This window comes from Ornithorhynchus anatinus, chromosome X5, assembly GCF_004115215.2.
Source record: "Ornithorhynchus anatinus isolate Pmale09 chromosome X5, mOrnAna1.pri.v4, whole genome shotgun sequence".
Lineage (NCBI taxonomy): Eukaryota > Metazoa > Chordata > Mammalia > Monotremata > Ornithorhynchidae > Ornithorhynchus > Ornithorhynchus anatinus.
Window position 1 is genome coordinate 43,350,183 of NC_041753.1, and position 26,421 is coordinate 43,376,603.

Below are 26,421 nucleotides of genomic sequence, written 5' to 3' on the forward strand. Positions count from 1 at the left end.
TTCCAGCATATTCACTACACTTTTAGATTTGAATATCTTGGCTGTTTCACACTGCTTTCAGCTTAAAATTGATTAAGGATGTAAACTTATTGGCACCATATTTAAAATTTAAATTAAAATCCTGGATTGGGGGCTTCTAGAATGGGAATTAGTGATTTAACCTGGCCTTAGATTTTCTTTGTACTCAAAGGTTTGTATAATTGTTGAGTTTGACACAAGAGCACTGGAAATGAGCCTAACAATTTTACTATTTTTGCTCTTTTACAATGCAAAAGTTATATATCTTAATATGGGGAGAGACCCCAGAATGTCTAGAAAAGCTCTATGTTATCACCCTCCAAAAGTGCGACTGCTAAATAATATACTGTCACAAGGCATGGTTTTCTTAGGTTGAAAATCCATGCTTTTCTCTCCAACAAAACTGTTACCATGCTGATACAAGCACTCATCATCATTTCCTGCCTTGATTGCCGCATCAGCCTCCTCACTGACCTCCCTGCCTCCTGTCTCTCCACCCTGGATCATTTTTTTTTTTTTGGAAAAACCATCTGGTCCATGTCTCCCCACTCCTCTGAAACCTCCAGTGGTTGCCCATCTACAGCTGCATTAACCAGAAACTACTTATCATTGGCTTGAGGCACTCAATCAGCTCTCTGCCTCCTACCTAACTTCACTGGTCTCCCGCTACAACACAACCCCACACATTCTGCTCCTCTAAAACCAACCTACTCTCTACCTCGATATCGTCTATCCTTCTACCTATCCTTTGCCCATGTTGTCCTTTAGGCCAAGAACTCCTTCCCTCTTCTTTTCTGACAGTCTACCACTTTCCTCTCCTTCCAAACCCTCCTAAAATCACATCTTCTCTGAGAGGCCTTCCCAAACAAACTTTCATAGCTCCTAACTGCCCTCCTTCCATTTTGATTATTAATTTGGCTGTGGACCCCTTAAGCACTTTGATACTTGCCCTAGCCCCACAATGTTTATGTAAATATTCTTATACTCTTCTATTTCCTCTAGCCTATTACGCACTGCTTCCCTTTACAGATGATCATGGACGTAACTGCTAATGTATCTATTGTTTTTAATCAATCACATTTATTGAGCTCTTACTGTGTGCAGAGCATTGTATTAAGTGCTTGGGAGAGTAAAACACAACAATGTAACCAACACATTCCCTGCCCACATCCAGCCTGCAGTCTAGAGGGGGAGACAGACATTAGTATAAATTATGATATGTATATAAGTGCTATGGGGCTGGGGGGATGGTTGAATAAAGGGAGCAAGTCAGGGAAAATTAGAAGGGAGTGGGAGAAAAGGAAATGAGGGCTTAGTTAGGGAAGGCCTCTTGGAGGAGATATGCCTTCATTAAGGCTTTGAAGGTGGGGGAGAGGGATTGTCTGGTGGATATCAAAAGGGAGGGTGTTTGCAGTGGCAAGATAGAGGAAAGCGAGGTACGGTGAGTAGGTTGGCATTAGAGGAGCGAACTGTGCAGCCTAGGATGTAGTAGGAGAGTAGCGAGGTGAAGTAGGAGGGGGCAAGGTGACTGACTTTCCCTTTGAGTCCTTAACTTTTCCTCTAGGACTTCATTATGGAACCTTCTCTCATGAATTTATCCAAATCCTCTTGAAGCTATTCATATTTTAATCTATTTTAATGTCTGCCTCCCCCTGTAAACTGTAAGGCTCCTTGTGGGCAGGGAACATGTCTCCCAGCTCTGTTGTACCATATTTTCCCAAGTGCTTAGTACAGGCCTCTGCCACAGTATGGGCTCCACAATTACCACTGATTGATTTGCATTAATAATTTAGGAAGACAAGGTAGGATGAGCTCAAATACTAAACCAAATTACTATTATGATGGAAAAAACCCTTTTTCATTTGACCACTGATTATGACTTGCAAATTGCAGTGTAGCAGTTTCATCCGCATAAGATGTCCTTCATATTTTCAAATGGCTATTGAAACACAAGGGAAAATTAAAATGATTTATAATTAAACATAACTATTCCACTAGACACTCTAAACGACATTAATGTCTCTATTATTTGTTCAAAACCCCAAGTCCTGGTTAATCATTTTTCTCAGGATGTCCTCAATACATACTGACGGGCTTGTATTTCTACTAGTGTGAATTTTTTAAACTGACACTCAGTCATTAGGCCTCAAATATCAGAATGCTTTCCACCCACAAAATTTATACATTCATCCCACAAATGTTTTGAAGTGTTAAAATCACATTTCAACGGTTTAGAAAAAATAAATCTACATATTTTCATCACCAGCTATATTTTCTTTCTTACAGTATGAGACACCTCATTCTGCAAACATTGCACTGGGAAAATATTTTCCAATCCTGTGCAACAGAGTTTTCTTTCTGGAAAATTGGCCTGCTATTCTCCCATTCCACATTTTTTGTTTTTGTTTTTTTTTTTTATGTTAAGAACTATGTGCCAGACACTGTTCTAAGCACTGGAGTAGATACAAGCCAATCAATTTGGACACGGTCCATTACCACATGGGGCTCACAGTCTTAATCGTCATTTTACAGATGAGGTAACTGAGGCACAGAGAAGTGAAGTCACTTGTGCAGGTCATACAGTAGAAATGTGGCAGAGGCAGGATTAGAACCCAGGTCCTTCAGACTCCCAGGTCTGTGCTCTATCCACTAAGCCATGTCAGAGGGCAACAGAGGTATGGAGTTCACATACTAAGTATCTTTGAAAGCTTGGTACTTTTCACATTAAGCACTTAGTATGATCTTAAATCAAAGCCACCCTTCAAAACTGTCACTATATGAAGATATCCTGCTTGAGAGCTAAATAATATAATATGTGGACATAAAGCAAGTCAAACTCTATGACTTCCATAAATCAATCTCTTAATAACATTGAAGTCACCAAGAATGGGATAGGGCACAAAACAAAGGCAGTGTTTTAAAACTGGTACAACTATATATCTGCATGTCATTCTGGTCATCCCATCTTAGGAAGGACTTCACAGACCTAGCTGGCAATAGTATGGAAAAGGCCAACCCAGATGGTCAGGTAAGTGGAGCAGTTTTCATATCCAGATAGACTAGAATGCAGAGGATGCTTCAATCCAAAATGACGAAGGCTGGGAGGAGACATAATTGAAGTCCATGACACCCACACTCCTGGGATAATGGAAGCATCTACTGAAGGTCTGAAAATTATAGGTTTAAAAGAAATTAATAGAACTACTTCTTGATTTAAGTAGCAAAAGAGGGTGTGCAGACTGAAAAGATATGTAGACTAAGTTCCTTGTGGGCAGGGAACGTGTCTACCAACTCTGTTATATTGGACTCTCCCAAGTGCTTAGTACAGTGTTATTCACACAGTAAGTAATCCACAAATACGACTGACTGACAAGCTTCCAGAGAGTTTGGATACATTCCTGAGAGAAGGTTCCATAATGAGATTCTAGAGGAAAAGTTAGGGATGCAGAGGAAAATGATAGATACATTGGAGATGAGGTCCCAGATCAACTGAAAGGAAAACAATCAATCAATGGCATTTATTAAATGTTTCCTGTATGCAAATCAGTGCACTAAGCACATGGGAGAGCACAATACAATAGAACCGGTAGCCACGATCCCTGCCCACAAAGAATTTACGGTCTAGGTGGGGAGCCAGACACTGAAATAAATTACAGCCATGGGAGAGTATAAGGATATGTACATAAGGGCTGTGGGGAAGGGGGGGAATGGATATCAAGTGCTTAAGGAGTACAAATCCAAGTGCACAGGTGACATAGAAGCGAGGGAGAGTTGGGAAATTGAGTGGTTAGTCGAGGAAGTCCTCTTGGAGATGTGATTTTAGGAAAGCTTGGAAAGCTCTTCTGCCACAAAAGCCTTACCCCTTCATTAGTGGAAACCATATCCCACCATTTTAAGCAGGGTATGGTTCATAGACGGCATTAATTGAGCTGCTCTAGAAGCAGCTCATCAGAACAGCCCATGGAGAAGCAATTCGGCTCTATTCATGCAATCAATCAATCATATTTCCTGTGCAATCGTATTTCTTGAGCACTTACTGTGCACAGAGTACTGTACTGTTTGGAAGAGTACAAATGCAACTGAGGTACAAATGTAACCTAGGTTCCATTCCCGGCTTTGCCACTTGTCTACTGTGTGACCTCAGGCAAGTCTATTAACTTTTCTGTGCCTGTTACCTCATCTGTAAAATGAGGTTTAAGACTGAGCCCCATGAGGAACAGGGACTGTGACCAACCTGCTAAGCTTGTATCAACCCCAGAGCTAAGTAAGGTGTTCCACTTGAGCACCTGGAAAGGCTTAAGTGCTTAACAAATTCCATTAAAAAAACAAAACAGAGTTGGTAGACATGTTTCCACCCACAAGGATCTATCTTTAAGTACAGACAAGTGTCATGATCACACTCCTAGATAGGATCATACCACCAATAGTGTCATCTTCAAAACCAGGACAGTTATGGTGCAGCTGAAAAGGCCAATGTGTGTCCAACATACCCTATCACTTTGTCCTTATGCTCCCAAGTGCATAGTACAGCTCTCTGCATACAGTAAATGCTCAATAAATACCATTGATTGATAGGTTAAGGATTAGCGTGGCTCAGTGGAAAGAGCACGGGCTTGGGAGCCAGAGGTCCTGGGTTCGAATTCTGGCTCTGCCACCTGTCAGTTGTGTGACTGTGGGCAAGTCACTTTACTTCTCTAGGCCTTAGTTCCCTCATCTGGAAAATGGGGGTGAAGACTGTGAACCTCATGTAGGACAACCTGATCACCCTGTATCTCCCCCAGTGCTTAAGAACAGTGCTCTGCACACAGTAAGCGCTTAACAAATACCAATATTATTATTATTAATAAAGATTTTATACATAGACTCTATAGTCTCACAGCCGCAAAGAAGTCGGGACACCAAATCAGCTCCTACAGACCTCCAATTTGGTACAGAGTGTGATGTCCTGTCACTCTCACCCTCAGTCTGCTGTCAAAAGCCACACTGGCCCTTCTTAATTCTATTTATTCTGTTTTATATCATTTTGTCTCTCTCAAGAGCTGAGTTCAGTGTGCTGCATCCAGTAAACACTAGACAAATTTGTTTGTCAAGCAACCTGAAAACATTTCCAGGGGCAGACCGGATGCACTTTTATTTTCTTGAGATGGCAGAGAGGAGCAAGGTCATCCAAGATTCCAGAAAATGGATCGAGTGTTTATCTGGCATCAAAAGCAGGCATCATTCTGAAATCAGGACTAGAACCACTGTCTGCTGTGTGACCCTGGGCAATCACTTAACTTCTCTGTGCCTCAGTGACCTCATCCATAAAATGGAGATTAAGACATGGACTGTGTCTATCCTGATTAGCTTGTCTCTACCCCAGTGCTTAGTACAGTGCCTGGCAAATAGTAAACACTTAAATACCTTTAAAAATAAATGCCATTGATGGATTGATTTTACCTGTCATGGATCACTGGATAGTAGTAAGATATAGTTAAAAACTGCCTATTTAAAAGGCCAAATTTTCTAGGCTGCGGTTTCATTTCCCTAGTAAATAAACAACTTTGGACTTGAAGTAGGAGAGCATTTGCTTAATACAACCATGAGTGGTTTATGAAGTGCATTAGTGTTTAAATATTATAGAGTTCAAAATGAAATATTCTTATAAAAAATAAAATCCATGCTATGAAAATTCATATCATAAGATATAGGTTATCACTGAAACCTGAGATCCCACCAATAGTTGGCAAATGTGAAATGAGCAATTATCAAGCCTAGGGCAACCTTAACCACTTGGGGGAGCATCCCTCTTTATAAGTATAGATGCCCTTAGCTCCTCTGTTCAACTTCTTCCTAGTGCTTCCTGTACTTTTTCCAAAGACTACAGTGGTATGCTTAGAGTAAGGGAGGGAGAATGGACCCCTAACTCTTGGCTGTAAAACATCTGATCAACTCTCTCACGGCTATTGATCCAGTCACTTAACCTCCCTAACCTCCCCATCTGCGGCTCAGACTCCGCTTCTCTTAAGTATCACCAACTCACTGTTCCATGTTCTCGATTCTCCCGCCTCTGACTCCTCCAGTTCGTAAATTACTTTAATGCTCATCTGTCCCACTAGATTGTAAGCTCCTTGAGGGTAGAGAGCATGCCTATTCGTTCAATCATATTTATTGAGCGCTTACTGTGTGCAGAGCACTGTACTAAGCAGTTGGAAAGTACAGTTCGGCAACAGATAGAGACGATCCCTACCAACAACGGGCTCACAGTCTACTAACTCTATGTATGCTTTTTAATGGCTGGTACAGGGTTCGAACACAACAGGGACTCAGTACATATTGATGGATTGGCTGCTACCTAAAACAAACAAAAAAGCCCTGCTAAAAGAAACCCTTGTGGAAACCCTCTTTTTTTGACACTTCCTTGGGAGATCCAATCCTACCCACAAGGCACACATTTACCTTGCCCAGGTTTCACCACCATAAGAATGGTATGATTTCTCTGAGAATGACTCCAGAAGTGATTTCCGGAGTCACTTAAAGCCTTTCTATTAATAGCTGGCAAGGTCACATGATAAAAGAGCCTAATATCACATGAGAGTTCCATGAGGTGAACACAGGCCACGCTGAGAAGCAGGCTGGTCTAGTGGTAAGAGCATGGACCTGGGTTTCCATCACGGCTCTGCCACTTGTCCACTGTATGACCTTGAACAAGTCACTTAACTTCTCTGTACTTCAGTTTCCTCCTCTGTAAAATGGAGATTAAATCCTACTCCCTCCTACATATAATAATAATAACGATGGTATTGATTAAGCATTTATTATATACCAAGCACTGTTCTAGGGTAGATACAAGGTAATCAGGTTGTGGGGCTTACAGTCTTAATCCCCATTTTGAATTTTGCTAAATGTCATTTTTGCTCCTTATATAAATGTTAGAATTATGGCTAAAAATAAATAAAATACCCTGTTGTGGATAGTGGTTTAAAATGCATTTGAAATATGGGAATAGGAAAGGTTAAAGCTATGGGAATCTATTATTATTGTTTAGAAATAGTGTGTTTCATGTGGGGCTCACAGTCTTAATCCCCATTTTACAGATGAGGTAATTGAGGCACAGAGAAGTTAAGCGACTTGCCCTAAATCACACAGCTGATAAGTGGCGGAGCCGGGTTTAGAACCCACGACCTCTGACTCCCAAGGCCAGGCTCTTTCCACTAAGCAATGCTGCTTCTCTATTTCATGAGCCCCACACAGGATAGGGAGTATGTCCAACCTGATAATCTTGAATCTACCCCAGTGCTTAGAACAGTGCATGGCACATAGTAAGTGCTTAATAAGTGCCATAAAAAAACAACACAGAGAACACAGGATCAATACAGATGACACTAAAATACATGTAGTGCTACTTTCCAAGTACTCTTTAAAAGAAGATGTGCTTAAGAGTTCCAGTGCCCTGGGTTCCTGGGGGGGAAGTATAAGTAGAGGAAATAATGCATCTGCAGATAAAAGAAGAAAAATAAAAGGTGGATCACATAGGGAAAGGCAATAAAGAAGAAAATGCCGTAATTTAACCTCTTAGACAATCACTGCCCACAATTACTTAGATTAGGGCAAATTTGAAGAACATAAGGTAATTCAAATCTTTAACATTCTTGAAATGAAATGGATTTATCAATCAAGTACCTGGTGCAGACTAGGTTGGATCAAGTCCTTTGACTCTAATTAGTCATAATGTTTTCTTTTACCAAATTTAAGCCCAAATAATACTGTGTGATTTTTATGAAGAGGCTACTATGTACACTGTAAAATTTGTTTTCAAATATAAATTACAATTCTAATTCTAACACTAATCAAATGAAAAAAATTGTTGCAAAGAGTAGAGCTTAACTGCAATGAACTGTCTGACAAAATGACTGCTTTATCATGGAATTGTAGGTCCCCACAGGAAGGTTTGTTGCAGTTATTTTTAGGTAAATTAATAACCCCCTTGTTTAAAAAGAATGGTATTTGTCAAATGCTACGTATGTGCCAGTCACTGTACTGTCATTCATTCAATAGTATTTATTGAGCGCTTACTATGTGCAGAGCATTGTACTAAGTGCTTGGAATGTACAAATCGGCAACAGATAGAGACAGTCCCTGCCTATTGACGGGTTTACAGTCTAATCGGGGGAGACAGACAGACAAAAATAATAGCAATAAATAGAATCAAGGGGATGTACATCATTAAAACAATAGCCATAAATAGAATCAAGGGGATGTACATCTCATTAACAAAATAAATAGGGTAATAAAAATATATACAAATGAGCCGACGAGCACAGTGCTGAGGGGAGGGGAAGGGAGAGGGGGAGCAGCAGAGGGAAGGGGGGGGGAGGGGACTTAGCTGAGGGGAGGTGAAAGGAGGGGTAGAGAGGCAGCAGAGGGAGCAGAGGGAAAAGGGGAAGTTCAGTCTGGGAAGGCCTCTTGGAGGAGGTGAACTCTCAGTAGGGCTTTGAAGAGAAGAAGAGAATTAGTTTGGCGGAGGTGAGGAGGGAGGGCGTTCCAGGACAGCGGAAGGATGTGGCCCAGGGGTCGACGGCGGGATAGGCGACAACAGGGGACGGTGAGGAGGTGGGTGGTAGAGGAGCGGAGTCAACTGGGTGGTCAGTAGAAAGAGAGAAGGGAGGAGAGGTAGGAGGGGGCAAGGTGATGGAGAGCCTCGAAGCCTAGAGTGAGAAGTTTTTGTTTCATGCGGAGGTTGATAGGCAACCACTGGAGGTTTTTGAGAAGGGGAGTGACATACCCAGAGCGTTTCTGCAGGAAGATGATCCGGGCAGCAGAACGAAGAATAGACTGGAGCGGGGAGAGACAGGAGGAAGGGAGATCAGAGAGAAGGCTGACAATAATAATCCAGCCGGGATATTATGAGAGCCTGTACCAGTAAGATAACCGTTTGGGTGGAGAGGAAAGGGCGGATCTTGGCGATATTATAAAGGGGAGACTGGCAGGTTTTGGTGATGGATTGGATGTGTGGGATGAATGACAGAGCCGAGTCAAAGATGACACCAAGGTTGCGGGCTTGAGAAACAGGAAGGATGGTCGTACCATCCACAGTGATAGGGAAGTCAGGAAGGGGACAGGGCTTGGGAGGGAAGATGAGGAGCTCAGTTTTGGACATGTTGAGTTGTAGGTGGTGGGAAGACATCCAGGTGGTGGGAAGACATCCAGGTAGAGACGTCCCAGAGGCAGGAGGAGATACGAGCCTGAAGGGAGGGGGAGAGGACAGGGGCAGAGATGTAGATTTGTGTGTCATCTGCATAGAGATGATAGTTGAAGCCATGAGAGCGAATGAGTTCACCAAGGGAGTGAGTGTAGATGGAGAACAGAAGAGGGCCAAGGACTGACCCTTGAGGAACCCCAACAGTTAGAGGATGGGAGGGGGAGGAGGAGCCTGCGAAGGTGACCGAGAATGAACGGCCAGAAAGATAAGAGGAGAACCAGGAGAGGACGGAGTCCGTGAAGCCAAGGTGAGATAAGGTGTGGAGGAGAAGGGGATGGTCTACAGTGTCAAAGGCAGCTGAGAGGTCAAGGAGGATTAGGATAGAGTAGGAGCCATTGGATTTGGTAAGAAGGAGGTCATGGGTGACCTTTGAGAGAGCAGTCTCGGTAGAGTGGAGGGGACGGAAGACAGATTGGAGGGGGTCCAGGAGAGAATTGGAGTTAAGGAATTCTAGGCAGCAAGTGTAGACGACTCGTTCTAGGAGCTTGGAAAGGAAGGGTAGTAGGGAGATAGGGCGATAACTGGAAGGGGAAGTGGGGTCGAGAGAGGGGTTTTTTAGGATGGGGGAGACATGGGCATGTTTGAAGGTAGAGGGGAAGAAGCCATGGGATAGTCCTGGGATAGATGCAAGATAATCAGGTTGGACACAATCCCTGCCCACATGAGGCACACCATTTTCATCTTTTTGTAGATGAGGTAACTGAGGCACAGAGAAGTTAAGTGATTTTCCCAAGGTCCCATAGCAGACGAGTGGCGGAGCTGGGATTAAAACCTAGGTCTTCTGACTCCCAGGTCCTCTCCACTAGGCAACACTGCTTTTCCAACTACCTATAAGCTAAGAACTTGACAAATTTCCACAATGTTTAACGGAGGCCTAAACATTACCTTTAAAACGCATCTACCATGATAGCTTATTTTTAACCTAGAAACTTTTTGTTAATTTCACTTTATATTGTATCTGCCATGAAACTCACAATACGATACAATTCTCTTCCAAGAAACTTTTACGTGGAAAAACTAATAACTGTCAGTTTACTTCTACAGTTACTGGAGTAAAATAGATTTAGGGAGTGAAATCACAATATTTCTAAACAATAACAATAGATTCCCATAGCTTTAACCTTTCCTATTCCCATATTTCAAATCCATTTTAAACCACTATCCAGAGCAGGGTATTTTATTTATTTTTAGCCATAGTTCTAACATCTATATAAGGAGCAAAAATTTAGCAAAGTTCAATCATTTTCTCTTATCTATCCTCTGCTCAAGAACTAGAGTTAGAATTTGATAAATTGTTATTCAGGTTACGATAGAACTGTTTATTAGCCAGAAATACAGGCTTGTAATTTCAAGCACAAATATGCAATAATTTAATAATTAAATATGCAATTTAAAATTGCAAGTCACATCTATTTACTGCTATCTGTTTCAGCCATAATATGTGTTCAAAAGCAAAGAATTCCAGTTCTATTGCTGCATTTTACATATCGTGCATTAAACTTGACTGTAAAATTAAAAATCATTGCCAAAATGATTTGTCGGCAAATACATTAAAATGTGATACACAAATAAATACAACAATGGAAATGCAAATTAAAAACGACTGTTATTTTAATTTAAAGTTTTTAAGGGAGAGAAATAATATGGACAAGTCAGAATTTAGAATCTAAACTCTGAAAATTGTATGTGTTACTTTCACTATCAATCAGTGGTATTTATTGAGTGTTTACTATGTGCAGAGTACTGCACTAAGCGCTTGGGTGAGTACATGTAAGGATGTCCTTTCAAGTTAAGTAAAGAATACATAATCATCTATGACTTTTACATTTTTCATCAAAATCATCATCATCCCCAACAGCATTTATTCAGTGATTACTTTGTCCAGAGCACTGTCTTAAAAGTGTTAGGGAACATTAAACAGAGTAGAGCACATATTCCCTGGCCTGGAAGTTTATTATCTAATGGATGAGATAGGAGCCTATAAATTGCCAAATACACTGTTGGCAAAGATACAACTGATAAAAACAAAAGTAAGGGATTCAATCATCAAATGGACCATGAATAAGCAAACAAACATACACAAAGGTATTTAGGGAGGTTAATGATTTGGAATACCTCTTGTTAGAGGTGGCTTTTTCGGAGGATTTTGAAGGGAGGAGGGCATGTGGTTTAGCAGATTTGGTGTAGGATCTTATTTTTTAATTCATCACATTGGCATGGATCCAGGATTTAAAATTTGATCTTTTTTAAAATTTTCAATTTACAAAATATGAGAATTAAAGGTGGAATTGAATGATACATAATTTCATTTCATAAGGCAACCACTGCTTGCTTCCATCCCATCTATGCGAAGATATGCGAAGACAGTATCTTCAGAGAAATGACATTTTGCATATTTTCCAAAATCCTAATTGAGAAAAGTAGTACAAATGGTATTTATCACATACTATGCACTGTCATAGATGCTTGGGACAGTACAACAAAAATACAAGTCTTGTTTCCTATTAAATAGGAGTTCATATTGGTTGACTTGGCGCTAATGAGGGAAAAATTGACTGATGATGATGCTAGTGACACGGCACACATATCCATGTGGTTACCACAATATACCCATATCGAAAGTTTGTACAAGATCCATTCACACAGTCATTCATTCAATAGTATTTATTCATTCAATGGTATTTATTGAGCGCTTACTATGTGCCCAGCACTGTACTAAGCACTTGGGATGTACAAATCGGTAACAGGTAGAGACAGTCCCTGCCCTTTGATGGGCTAACAGTCTAATCGACCAAGATGGGTGGACTAGTGGAAAGAGCATGGACCTGGGAGTCAGAGGACCTGGATTCTAATCGCACCTCGGCCAATTGCTTCCTGTGTGACCTTGGGTGAGTCACTTCACTTCTCTGTACCTCAATTTTCTCAACTGTAAACTGGAGATTAAATACCGGTTCTCCCTCCTACTTGGATTGTGAGCCCCATGCGGGAACAGGTACTGTGTCCAACCTAATTAATTTGTACCTACCCCAGCGCTTAGACCAGCGTTTGACACATAGTAAGGGCTTAAACAAATACCATAAACACAAAACAAACAAAAAGGTATTTCATTTCCACATAACACTCTGTAGAGCCAACCCTAACATTCTGTTCATGAAATAGCCATTGCTAGCATGATAGATCATTTTGAATTTCTATTCTTCTCAGTCCTATTTTCCTGACAAAAACAATATGTTGATTTTGGTTCAGGATAACAGGCAAAAACTAGCCTTCATAGTTGAGGTAAATGAGTCCTTGCTATGAAGCTGATAATTATTTTGATTCAAAGAGCTTCACTTCCCTGAGAATACAGCAATCCGGTACACAGCCATCGCATACACAGAAACATTGTATATCAATTCAGCTGGATAAAGCCCAACACATGTAATTTCTAAGATCCCCCCCACTGCTCAGTAGCAGCAGTGAACAAATGTTTTGGCCATATTTTTGCTGAAATCATTTATCATGCTACAAAGGGTGCCATCTTTACACTCAGAAAAAAAAAAACCTAAAATAAAATCTGCTTTAGTCTCTTATGATTTTTGGCAGGTTTATGGAAGAAAGGTGAATAGCTCAGATACTTCACCTTCCACCTCTTTGGACCATAAAAGAAATTAGATCTGTACTCTCAGATTTTTTTTCTACCATAACAATTCACATTTGAGAATACTGTCAGTCCAATTTAAGTGGAAGGGTGAAAAATTGGCATTGAAGAAAATGCAAAGATGTGAGCTTGAAGTGTTTGGGCAGGATGTTGGGTATGTTCTCAGATCACCAGCTTCCTGTCAATGCTTTTAATCTTTCATTTCCACTAGACTTCATAAGTAATTGAAAATATTAAAAAACAAATCAAAATGTCAGGAATCGATGTAAGATCACAAGACTATTAGAAAGGTGATTTTTCACTCCGACCATTTTGGTAGCTACCACATATCTGACCTATATACTGAATCATACAAAACACATATTTTTCTGTAATGATTGAAAAATACATTTTTCATTTATTATTGAGAACCTGCTGTGCCCCCAGGGCACTGTACTAATGGTGTCTGCTGGGGTGGTGATGCTGCTGCTACTATGCTGATCCAAGCACTTATCCCTCTGAACTGTAAGCTCACTATGGACAGGGAATGTCTATTGACTCTGTTATACTGTAGTCTCCCAAGTGTTTAGTACAGTGCTCTGCACACGGGAAACATTCAGTAATTACGACTGATTGATTGCTTATCCTATCCCACCTTGACCACTGCATCTGTCTCTTGGTTGACCTCCCTGTCTCGCCCCATTCCTGTCCTTATTTCAATCTGCTGCATGGATCGTTTTTCTAAAAAAAAGTTCAGTCCATGTCCTTCCACTCCTCAAGAACCAGCTTGCCCCCCTTCTACCTTATCTCCTACTACAGCCCAGCCCGCACACATCGCTCCTCTAGAGCCAGCTTACTCATTGTACCCCAATCTTATCCATCTCGCCACAGACCCCTTTCCCACATCTTCCCCTTAGCCTGGAACTCCCTCCCTTCTCCACCTACACCAGATCACTACTCTCCCCACCTTCAAAGCCTTATTAAGCTCACATCTCCTCCAAGAGCCCTTCCCTGATTAAGCACTCTTTTCCCCAAGTCACTCTCCCTTCTGCCTCATCTATGCACTTGACCTTTGGGCATTTGATATTTGCTCCATCCTCAACCCCACAGCACTTATGTACATACCCACAGAATAGATTATATAAATTATATCTATTACTATCTCCCCCTCTAGATTGATTCTTGGGTAGAGAATATATCTATCAACTATGTTGTCTTCTGCTCTCTGAATCTGAGCCTTAGGTCTGCGGAGTTGATTATAATTTTAAGGGCCTTCCCAGTGCCACAGCCACTTTCTCTTTCCTGCCAGTCAGATTCCCTCCCTCTGGAGCATGGAATGCAGGGGGCAGGCAGGTGGGCAAGTGAGGTCTTCACCCACATTAGCTAGCTAGAGACAGAACTAAGACCACAGCACAGGCCTCCTGATTCCTGGACCAACCGGAACTCCTCTGTCCAGGGAAAAGAGATCATGGGCTTCATTACTACGATTACTTTCATAAAATGCATTTCATGGGTAGAGGATAAATCTCACCTGCCTGCCTCTTACCAGTGCTGAATTTTTGTTGATTTAACTTGGAGTTTTCCCATGGCTTTTCAAGTTGATTGCTACAAAATACGCTTTTGTCTAGTATACTATGGTTCCATGTTTGTGAAGGGGTGAATGTGTTTTCAGGTACATTTACTATGTTGATTTACTTAACTCTCTCTCAAATACATTACAAAATATCACGGAAAAATTGCAGCATTGATAATGATGGCATAAATGCATAAAAGTGAAAGAACATTTTAGCCATTAGGCAATCATTAATAGACTAAAAGTAAAACATCAGAGAATTATTTTAAAATGATTTAGAGAAAGATTGGATCTAATGAAATCACAGTATGATATAGCATAGTTTTTTTTGCTCTAGCAATTAAATCAATTTTTAGTTTGTTCTAAAACAGCTAAGGCAAAAGATACGTTTTTGCACAATTCAAAAAAAGAATATAAATACTGATTGTATGAAAACCTGAAGAGTGGAAAAACCCCTTATGTACTTGTATTTTTTTCTTTGAATAAACCTATTTGGACTTTAAAATGGGATAAGAAAATTGAAACTTTTGGATTTTTCTTCCTGGAAGGCTAAAATTGATACAAATAGAAAATAGCTCCTGAAATTATAAAATACAATGCAAGAGATGTCCAGTCTCAAAATAATTGAGGCAAAAGAGGTATTAAAAAAAGAGAAAGGTTACCTTCAAAGGGAATAATGCCTATTTTTCTAGGACCTTGGATAAAAGTATCCAAAGGTGAAGAGATAAATGATCATTGTGAAGTAGATGTTTCAAAAGAAAGGTTTGGAGGCATCTATTTTATTCTCTTTGATACTATACGAATCTTAACACTTAAAACATAAGGATTTTAACCAGTATGCTATACTTCTTGATATTCATGAGGACACTGGCATTTCACTCTGTGAAAAATCACCGCTCTGACTAATAACATGGAGATGATTAGATTCAGCAAAATGTTACAAAAATGAAGATGGCACTGAAATCCTACTTCTTTTTGAGTAGCTGAATACACATTATACCCTAGTCAATATTATAGACTTCTTGGTGATCAGCCCAAATAATAAATGTGATTCCATCTTTGCACTTTTTTCTGCTGCGATGAGTGATTTACCTAGTGTAAGAAGCATTCCTAAAGTGTTCTTATTCACCACAATCGGTATCAAAGGATGTTCTGTGGAAAAGTTCTGATGGTGAAACAGGGTATAACTAAACTACCTCAGTTTCAGGTGCATTTGTTACATTTTCAGGTTTGTAACTGCAGTGATGCTGACCACAAACAGGTTTTCTTTGTGGTTCTATATTACCTATGCCTGAATTTTTTTATTCAAAATGTTTGCTGTGGAAAAACCAAGTGTTAATAATAATAATCATGGCATTTTTAAGCCTACAATAAGCACTTAAATACCATAAAAAAGATGGAAAAAGTATTTTATCCCATCTTACAGATAAGGGAACTGAGGCATAGAGAAGCAATCACTCACCCAATCAATGGTATTTACTGAGCGCTTACTGTGTGCAGCACTGTAGTAAGTGCTTGGGAGAGCACACTACCACAGAGGTGGAAGACATGTTTCCTGCCCACAAGGAGCTTAAGTGACATGTCCGAGGTCACACAAAAAAATGAATCCAACTTTGATGGGGATATGTTTTAAATTGAAATGAATATGAATAACACTGATGACAGAAAATGGCTCTCACCTGTTCCAAGTACTGCAACTGAGCTACTTGAGATAAAGGATGTGGTGTTGACAGAGCTTCCTCAAGTTTTAATTTCAGTTGAATGGTCTCTTGTTCTTTTTGAAGTAGTTGATTCTTAAGAGAAAGATAACTTTGCCGGAGCTGAGCCTCATTTGTTTTCACTGTTTCAAAACATGTATTTAATTCATTGTAAAGCTGTTTTAAAAGACAATATGGAAATATTTAATCATACAAGGAAATGGTAAAATTCATCTCTTTTTTAAACAGAGGTAAGCAGAGGCAAAGTCAAATACCGTGAAGTAGTGAATAAAATACACATGTATACACGTGGAAAGAGAATGGGCCTGGGAGTTGGGGGGATCTGGGTTTTAATCCCGGGTCCACCACTTACCTGCTGTGTGACCTTGGGCAAGTCACAACTTCTCTGGGCCTCAGTTCCCTCATCTGCAAAATGGGGATTCAATACCTGCTTTCCCTCCTACTTAGACTGTGAGCCTCTTTGTGGGACTTTATTTTGTATCTCTGCCAGTGCTTAGTACAGTGCTTGGCACAAAGTGCTTAAATATCACCATTATTATTATGCACCTTGTGTCAATTTTGGATTCAAAAGAAAATACACAGTACAGCACTGATGATCTGAATCAAAGCTAATTTTGATAACTGAAAAGTATTGCTCCCACAGATTATTTTTTTTTACAGGTAAGACCCCATTCATAATAATAACAATAATAATAATGATATCAAGCAATCAACAGTATTTATTCAGCCCCTACTGGGTGCAGAGTGCTTTACTAAGCACTTGGGAGAGTACAGTACAATAACACTGGTAAGCAAGATCCCTGCCCAGAAAGCACTTACTTTGTAGAGGGGGAGAGAGACCTTCTGGGAAGAGTTTGCCTTCAATATCAGAGGTAGTAGGTACACCCACCTTTGGGGTGGGTGAAGCCTATATGAAGAATTGTCCAAACTCCAAAGCTCTCTCTGTTGCTGCCTCATTTGGACCCACTGAATTGGCTGGGAAAATATCTGCCTTGCTCTGCTCCTTATTCGTCCCAAATGCATGTGGTAAGCTTTCCATTCTTCACTTAAACATTACTGATGGTCATAAGGACCTACTTTGGGGATTTATGAATCCACCTCCCCACCAATGGTATTTGTTAAGCCCTCACTATGTGCCAGGCACTGTACTAAGCGCTGGGGTAGATACAAGACAATCAGATTCGAACAGTCCATGGCCCAAGTGGAGCTCACAGTCTTAATCCCCATTTTACAGATTTACTGAGGCAAAGAGAAGTAATAATAATGATAATAATAATGATGGCATTTGTTAAGTGCTTATTATGTGCAAAGCACTGTTCTAAGTGCTGGGGAGGATTCAAGGTGATCAGGTTGTCCCACGAAGCGACCTGCCCAAGTTCACACAGGAAACAAGTGGTGGAGCCAGGATTAGAACCCAGTTCCTCTGACTCCCAGGCCCATGCTCTTTCCATTAGGCCATGCTACTTCTGACCCAATCCTATTTCAACATAATAGCCCTAGAAAGATTGTGGCCATAATCTCCGGAGGTCTGGCCCTGAGCAAAGAGCGTCTTTTTCTCTTAATCAATATGGTGGGTGAAGTTAAATCTCCATCTGTGTGGAACTTCAATCAATCAGTGGCACTTACTGAGACTTACTGTGTGCAGCATACTGTACCAAGCACTTGGGAAAGTACAATAAAACTGAGTTTTTGTTTTTTTTAAGGTATTTGTTAGCACGTATTATGCACCAGGCACTGCACTAAACGCTGGGGTAAATACAAGGTTGGACACAGTCCATTTCCCACGGGAGCTCACAGGATAAGTCCTCGTTTTAAAGATGAGGTAATTGAGGCACAGAGAAGTGAAGTGACTTGCCCCGGGTCACACAGTAGACAAGCGGTGGGCTGGGATTGGGTCCTTCTGACTCCCAGGCCCGTGCTCTAACCACTAAGCAACATCGTTTCTTGGTAGATAAGAAAGATCCCTCCTTGCAAGAAGCTTACAGTCTGACAGGGGTTTACAGACATCAAAACAGATTATGGATAGGGGAAATAGTAGAGTAACAGGACTTTTACCTAAGTGCTGTGGGGTTTAGGGTATCACAGTGCTTAATGGTACACACTCAAGTGCACAGTTGATGCAGAGGAGAGTGGTTCTGAGTGGTTCTGGCATTATAATTCTGGGCTAGAACATGATGATGTAAAATACAAATGTAGAAAGTATTTACATTTATAGATGTTTTATTGATAAATCAATGTCAAACATTATTAAACCTTCTAATGTTGCCTAAGACTCTGCATAAGACTCTGGACCGTCGGCTTTAAGACGCTCAAATCAGCTCTCTCCCCACTATCTATTCTCACTCTTCTCCGACTACACCCCTGCTTGCACACTGTATGCATCTCTCGCCAACTTACTGTGGTTCACTCTGGTTTCTCGCTACAGACCACTGCTCTGCCCAACTTCAAGGCCTTTCAGAAATCACACCTCCTCGAGGAGGCCTTCCATGATTAACCTCCTTTCAGGTTAGGGAGCATCCCCTAATAGCTGCTACAGGATACTCCTCTCATGTCAATCTTTTAGATTATGAGTGAATCCATGATATAGCATCAGAACAGGTGGGGCAAGAATGAGTCTAAAAATCAAAGAGCTACTTAAAATCTTGTGATATACAAAACAGCTTGCAGATCCTCAACCTTGACAAATGGAGTGCATGCGTTTGAAGCTACAGTGAGTGATACAGAATAATCTGAGAAGCATGCACGACAATTAGTGGCTTGCTTCAGCTAGATAAGTTGAAGACTACACAAAATTATGAATCATCTGGCAGATTCAGTCTAACACTTTGGACTGAGCAGAAGTCTGAAGAAAACCCAAGTTATTTTCCAGTCTCCAGCCAGGAACCCATCCACACAACTAAGGTTTGCATCAGAAGCAGTTACCTCCTATTATCTGGGAAGTTCGCTGTACAATGATACCAGATGAACAGATATAGAAAATAGACACAAAAGGCCAATATGACTTGTGCCACACTGCTAAACAGAGTGTGGCCTCAGTCCTACTTAGGAAGCAACGTGGGCCTGGGAGTCAGAAGGTCCTGGGTTGTAGTCCTGCTCCACCACTTTTCTGCTGTGTAACCCTGGGCAATTCACTTAACTTATCTGGGCCTCAGTTCCCTCATCTGTAAAATGGGGATTAAGACTGTGAGCCCCATGCAGGACAGTGACTGTGTCCCATCTGATTACCTCGTATTTAGCCCAGTGCTTAGTACAGTGCTTCGCACACAGTATGCACTTAACAAATTCTGATTATTATCATTATTACTGTAAGCCCCAAGTGGGACAGGGACTGTGTCCAACCTAACTCAGAACAGTGATTGACGCATAGTTGGTACAAGCAAATATTATTTAAAAAAAACAAACAATAAACAAATGAAAAACAAATACTCATTCCAGTTTTGAAGATCTGAAACCCTGTTGTGGTATCCAACTTTTTAAATAGTTGCGAGGCTTGGCCCTACTACAAAAGACACATCCAATGTCTAGAGCAGTTTCTCCGGTCCCTCAGCATCAAATGGCAGGTCAAAATGACCAAGAATGAGTTCTTGAAGATGCTTAGGTCACCAGCACTGAAGCAATGTTCAAAGCAACATGCCTTGACTGGGCAGCAGAGGTAAGGAGGATGTATGACAGCAGCCTATGTAAGCAGGTGCTTTTCAGTGGACTGGAAGGGCGAGCAGACATGCAAGAGGGCAAAATGAATGATTTAAAGACAGTGAATCAGAGTCTTAAATGATGCTTCTTGGAAATTCTTGAGGTGCAATAGACAGACTCATGGACAGCCTTTGGGAGAGGTTGCTTTCTTCTACTCATGATGGCACACATCAAAATATCAAGGCACAGCCTCTAAACCAGCCCTCCATCAGCAAAGCAAGGAGGAGATACAAGATAAACTGGCCGGACACAGTCCCCATCCCATGCAGAGGCCATAGTATGAAGGGGAGGGAAAAAGGGAATTGAATCCCCGTTTTACCAGTGAGGGAGCTGAAGTACAAAGAAGTGAAGTGACTTTCCCAAGGTCACACAGCAGGCTGGTGGCAGAGACGAGATAAGAACCCAGGTCCTCTGACTACCAGGCCTGTGATCATTCCACAAGGCCATGCTGTTTCTCTTGAAGTCCGGGATGGTGTCTACTTAATCTACTGTACTCTGCCAAGTGCTTAGGACAGTGGGGAACCACAGGAGGTTTTTGAGGGTCAGGAGACGTGGACTCAATGTTTTTATGGAAAAATGACCTGGGAAGCAGAGTGAAGTATGGACTGGAATGGGGAGAGACAGGAGGCAGGGAGGTCAGTGAGGAGGCTGTCACAAGACACTAAAAGCTCTGTAGCTCTATTACCTTATTTCAAGAATCTACATTTTATAATAGAAAAGGCGTACTTTTTGATAGGATATCATTTCAGCTGTGTGAGCATCTTCCTGATTTTGCAATACTTTCTGTGTATCCATATTGAGAGCCTGAAGCTGCTGGATCAGCTCTGCCTGCTGTGTTGTATGTTCGGTGTTTTGTTTGTAAAGATTCTGCAGTTCCTGCAACTCTTTCCTGTGCAAAGCAAGCAATAAATAGAGAAAAAGTATGAATAAAGATCATTTCAGTTAAATAATTGTGTTCATCTAAAGTTATAGATTAGTTTCCTAGTTTTCATCTCTTTTACTACAGGCTAGCTTATTAATACAAGAAATAAAATAAAGAATATTTAATATTTATCACATGCTCCTGAGAAATATCGATAGAACACCTATAACTTTCAAAATAGAATACTTATCAATTTCCCTTTTATAACTCAATAGCCGTAAAAGCATTGGATCTCCAGTTATAGCACCACCTTTTATTGAAATTAAATTAACTCTTCAATGCCAAGAACTGGGGTGTACTAATGCATTGGCAGGTACAGGACACTTTCAAAACAGAGATAAGTGGATCATTCCCTTACCTTTTAGTTCAAAAGCATTACAGATTGTTTTTGAATTCAATTAATATCTTTTAGGTCTCTGTGATTTACTTTTTAAAAAATTTTTTACTGCTATTGTGAAATTCAATATGTGTAGGAAACCCATCACCGATAACATCCATTTAAATTTCCAACCAATAATAAGCGTTGCTGGTGAACGTGCTCATATAATACAATCTAAGAAGTACAATATCAGTTTTCAGAGTAGGAAATGAAAAACTTACCTCAGGAATAAATGCAGTCAGCTATTCATGGAAGCATTATAGCTAAAATTCTAAATTTTCCAGAGAATCCTTATATGGAATGCACCAGGGAAATTCACAAGGATTTTTTTTAAGCCAGTCCCTTGAGGGTGGGGATCAAGTCTCCCAACTGTATTGCACTCTCCCAAGCACTTAGTACAGTTCTCTGCACATAGGAAGTGTTCAATAAATATGACTGATTGATTGCTCTCTAGTTCAAGTGAGGACTCAAACATATCTGGACCAGTGCAAACTCTTCCTGGTTAGGGGGAGGCACTCTCCATGAGGGATCAATTGGCCAAGATTACCAACTGAATCAGGGGATATAAATTTGGGCAGGGGATGTGTCCGTTTATTGTTGCATTGTACTATTCCAAGCATTTAGTACACTGTTCCACACACAGTAAGAGCTCAATAAACATGATTGAATGAACTAGAGCTTTCCAGCTGGTAATGCACTGGACAACAAAGTTTATACTGAATATTCCAATATTCTATAGACACATAGATATTCAGAAATACCGAACTTTGCCACTGATTCTTCAGCATGGCCAGGGAGGCAGCATAGTCTAGTGGATACAGTACAGGAGTGGGAGTCCCAGCTCTGTCAGTGACCTGCTGTCTGGCCTTCGGTAAGTTACTTAAACACTCTGGGCCTCAGTTTCCTCTTCAATAAAATGGGGATGGGATACCTGGCTCGCCTGACCATTTTGATGGTGACCACTAAGCGGGACAGGGACCGTGTCAGTCAGTTGATCATATTTACTGAGTGCAGAGCGCTTACTGTACTATATAAGTGTGCTGTACTAAGCTCTTGGGAGTGTACAATATAGCAGACATATTCCCTGCCCATAATGACTACTTCTGATCTGATTACCTATATCTACCCCAATGTCTAATACAGTGGTTTGGCAGGCAGGAGGCATTTAATAAATACCATAATAAAGAGGTCATAATAATAGAGTTATATAGGCTTTTACTAGGGGGAAACCAAGAATGAAACCTATTTATTGTTATTATCATCATTATGGCATCTGTCAAGTACTATGTCAAGCACTCTTCTAAGTGCTGGGGTAGGCACAAGCTAATCATGTCGGGCACAGTTCTTGTCCCACATGGGGCTCACAGTCTAAGTGATAATAATAATGTCCTTGACATTTGGGGAACAGATAGGGAAACATAAAAGAATAATAATAATGCTGGTATTTGTTAAGCGCTTACTATGTGCCAAGCACTGTTCTAAGCACTGGGGTAGTCACACGGGAATCAGGTTGTCCCACGTGGGGCTCACAGTCTTAATCCCCATTTTACAGACGAGGTAACTGAGGCACCGAGAAGTCAAGTGACTTGCCCAAAGTCACACAGCTGACGAGTGGCCGAGCCGGGATTCGAACCCATGACCTCTGACTCCAAAGCCCGTGCTCTTTCCACTGAGCCACGCTGCTTCTCGTGGCTCAGTGGAAAGAGCACGGGCTTTGGAGTCAGAAGTAAAAGTAAGAAACACATCACTTGACCTGGAAAAGACCATAGATCAATTGACAAATACAAAATTACTAAGAGTTGAGAGCTGAGTGTTCCCAATCATAAATGTTGTTAATCACTAGGATGGAGTGCAGAGAAAGGTTTTCCAAATTTCTTCTCTGGAATAGGTCTGGAATTGTTAGGTAGGCTGGCTGGCTGGAGAGATGTTAGGTTCAGTCTGTAGGGTTGGAGAGATCTGCCTTAGTTGACATTCTGTGCTTCCTTTCTCAGTACAATGATATTCTGATTTGGGCGAAGGATAGCAGATGATATTAAACTACTTCCCTTGGGGCCCTCGATATCATTTTGGGCTCTCTACTGGGATTTTTCAACAGCCTATTGACTGTGAATGACATAAGCTTCTCTTAGATTGGGGGCTGGGGGAACAGAGGGAGGAGAGGAATACGCCTGTGAAAAATATGTACAAGGTATTACCTGCAGATAAACAAATGAATATACTCCTTAGAACCAAGAGGAAATGAAAGTTTCTTATTGCAAAAGTCACCCACTGCTGAAGAATGGCTAAGCCAAGGTTTCTGTCAGAATCTCAGAGAAAGACAAAGATCTTCTCCAGGAGCTCATCAGCAGTGCCCAGCATGTGTGGGAAAAGTGGCATAGAAATGCATCATGCTGAGAACACTAGAATCACTAATTCCAGCCCTGTGTCTTGTTCCCACTTACTCTGTGCCAAGCACTGTTCTAAGTACTGGGGTAGATACATGTTAATCAGGTTGGACAAAGTCCCTGTCCCACATGAAGCTCACACTCTTATCCCCATTTTACAGATGAGGCAACTGAGGCACAGAGAAGTTAAGTGACTTGCCCAAAGGTCACACAGCAAACGTGTGGCAGAGCCGGGACTAGAACCATAAATGTCACCCTACTGGGCTCTGGCTCATTGACAACCTGACCCTAGGTCATGGTATGTTGGCATCCATCAGGACATCACGACTCCTCTTGCTAAGGAGCACATTATCAATTGATGCCCTTTCATATCCCCCCACCTATACCGCAAGATGCTCTGTCTAGTCCGATGGTCTCCCATCAGTCCACTGCTAGCTATGTCACTATGTTTGAGACTGTTTAAGAGATTGACCAGTTTAAGCAAACACTGACATTTTGTCAGGTCTATGAAAACAGTAGAGAGCTCTGGGTGTTGCTCCCTGCAATTTCCCTTTTGTTTTGTCTTTATAATAAGTTCATCTTTTCTACTGAGTCTGTGGCCAAATGCTGTTTCATCCTGTTTTTAGACTGTAAGCCCCTGGAGGGCTAGAGACCGTGTCTAACTCTCACCTGAGTGTTTTTTTTTTCCCTCTAGGACTGTGAGTCCCACGTTGGATAGGGAATGTGTATGATCTGCTTATTTTGTTTCTCCCTCAGTGCTTAGTAGACTGTACAGTGCTGGACACAAAGTAAGCAATTGAATACCATAATTAATATTATCTATAGTGCTCTACACACAGTAAACACCTTATAAATACTACTATTACTACAACATTTACTGTGTTTTAATCTGAAGCCCCAAGACACTTCTGGTAGTACACGGCTGAATATACTTCGGTAGTTAATCCGGAAGGATTCTAGCTAGAATTTTACTGTTATTGGAAAGCAGGGGAGATTCCCCCGCTGTTTCCAAAGTTGGCTCCCTCTTCCCCTTTTCTTTTGGAGACATATGGACATATGCAGGCATCTGAGAATTAGATCCTCTCCTTGCTTGTAGATTTCAGCAGAATTATCAGGTCTGGATGCTTCACCATTTTCCATGGCTTAAATGGGAGAAGTGACTTCTTCAAAAGTTGGAGGTAAGGCCATGCCTTCACATTTTGAGACTACTAACCCTAACCCCCCCACCCCCCCACCCCCCACCAACAGACCCCACGAGCTCCTGGTAGTAGGCTGGAAAGACAGCCTAGGGCTGTTGAAGAGGCAAAAAGGACAGTGAAAAACACCCGAGTTGGGCGCCTGGATGCTACAAGCACCTTCCCCCTCCCCCTGCAAAGTCAGAGAAATAGCCCATCTTGATTGACTGTTGAAAGGGGAATACTGAGGCAAAGATTAGGGTCACCTATTGGGCTAGATTCTCACCATCTGTGGCATTATCTTTGAATCAAACGATGAGTAATTCTTGAGGTTCACTCTCCCTCTCCTCCACTGCATGTGTGTGTCCTTAGCAACTGTTCTAGGACATGAGATTTTCCAAAACAGTACATTTGGCAAACAGCTTCTGTCAATCAAACCTCCAGAGGATAAACTTATAAATATAGTTGATCCCAGCAGTCTCATCACCTTTTACAAATGCCAGGTGGCTTTATTTAATTTCTCCATTTCAGGGCTAAGATATTCAGGCATCCGAAGCAGGGAAAAAAAAGACTTTTTCTTCAGCAGTGATTTAGAGAAATCCTTTTCTTTGAATCTGTGGACTCCAGATTTTGAAATAAGAGTATGTAAAGCCTGGAAACAATTTTATTGACCTTAATGTTCCCTTTCGTAATGTTACTTCACCAAGTTTTCCTTAATTGCTCAAATACGCTTTTCCAAAGTTTAAAGGGTGTCTTCAAGCATACTTGATCCCTAAATATTTTTGGATCACCACGGACATACCTTAGAACAGTGGCAATGCCAGTGATAATAATAATAATAATAATTATGGGAAGAAGAATTGTATTTACTATGTGCCAAGCACTGTACTAAACGCTGGGGTAGACTCAAGATAATCAGATCAGACATAGGTCCTGGCTCACATGGAACTCACAATTTAAGTAGGAGGGAGAACAGGTATTGAATCCCCATTTTACAGATGAGGAAACTGAGGCACAGAGAAAGTGACTTGCCCAAGGTCACATAGGAGGCAAGAGACAGAGATGGGATTAGAACCCACAACCCATATTCTCTGACTCCCAGGCTTGGGCTTTTTCCACTAGGCTATGCTGCTTCTCTGCCTGTGTATGTTAGCATCTACTGCATAGCATGCAACCAGTGGAAATTAATATAAGTTTAGGCCAAGGCACATTAGAAAAGGGGTTCCAAATCCTGCATTAGCTGAATTATTTAAGTCCTTCCCAAGAGTCAACACAACTAGAAAGGAGAGAGAGGTAAGTACTAAGTATCATCAGTTGATGAGAACAGAACTACGTAATTTACAAAACTGAGATGTTTTACGTTCTAGCTTTCCCACCAAGCATCTGCAGATCTGCAAGCCAATTCCTCATGAACTTCCCAAAACTCCATGCACAAAACCAAGAAGATTCTATACAAAAGAAAAAAAGCTGGCATCCATGTGGATAGGAGCTGCCACATCCTGGCTCTGCCATGGACCACTCAATGTTCCTGGCAACCTCTCCCAATCAATGGCTTTATTGAGCGCTTACTATGTGCAGAGCACTGTACTAAGGACTTGGGAGAGTCCACTAGAACAGAGTTCCCTGCACACAATGAGTTCATGGCCTAGAGGGGCCCAACATCTCAAGAACCCAACAAAGCCTTTCTTCCCGACAACTG

The 26,421-nt window shown here is 41.2% G+C and overlaps 1 protein-coding gene across 1 annotated transcript in view; it reads right to left on the reverse strand.

The window, feature by feature from the left end:
* CNTLN (centlein) overlaps positions 1-26,421 on the reverse strand; it is a 215,630-nt gene that overhangs the window by 117,935 nt on the left and 71,274 nt on the right. Inside the window, exons 8-9 of the mRNA XM_039910751.1 lie at positions 20,589-20,751; positions 16,131-16,325 (exon numbers count right to left, since the gene is read on the reverse strand). Of these exons, the coding sequence (XP_039766685.1) occupies positions 16,131-16,325; positions 20,589-20,751 (358 nt within the window). The remainder of the gene's footprint in view (positions 1-16,130; positions 16,326-20,588; positions 20,752-26,421) is intronic.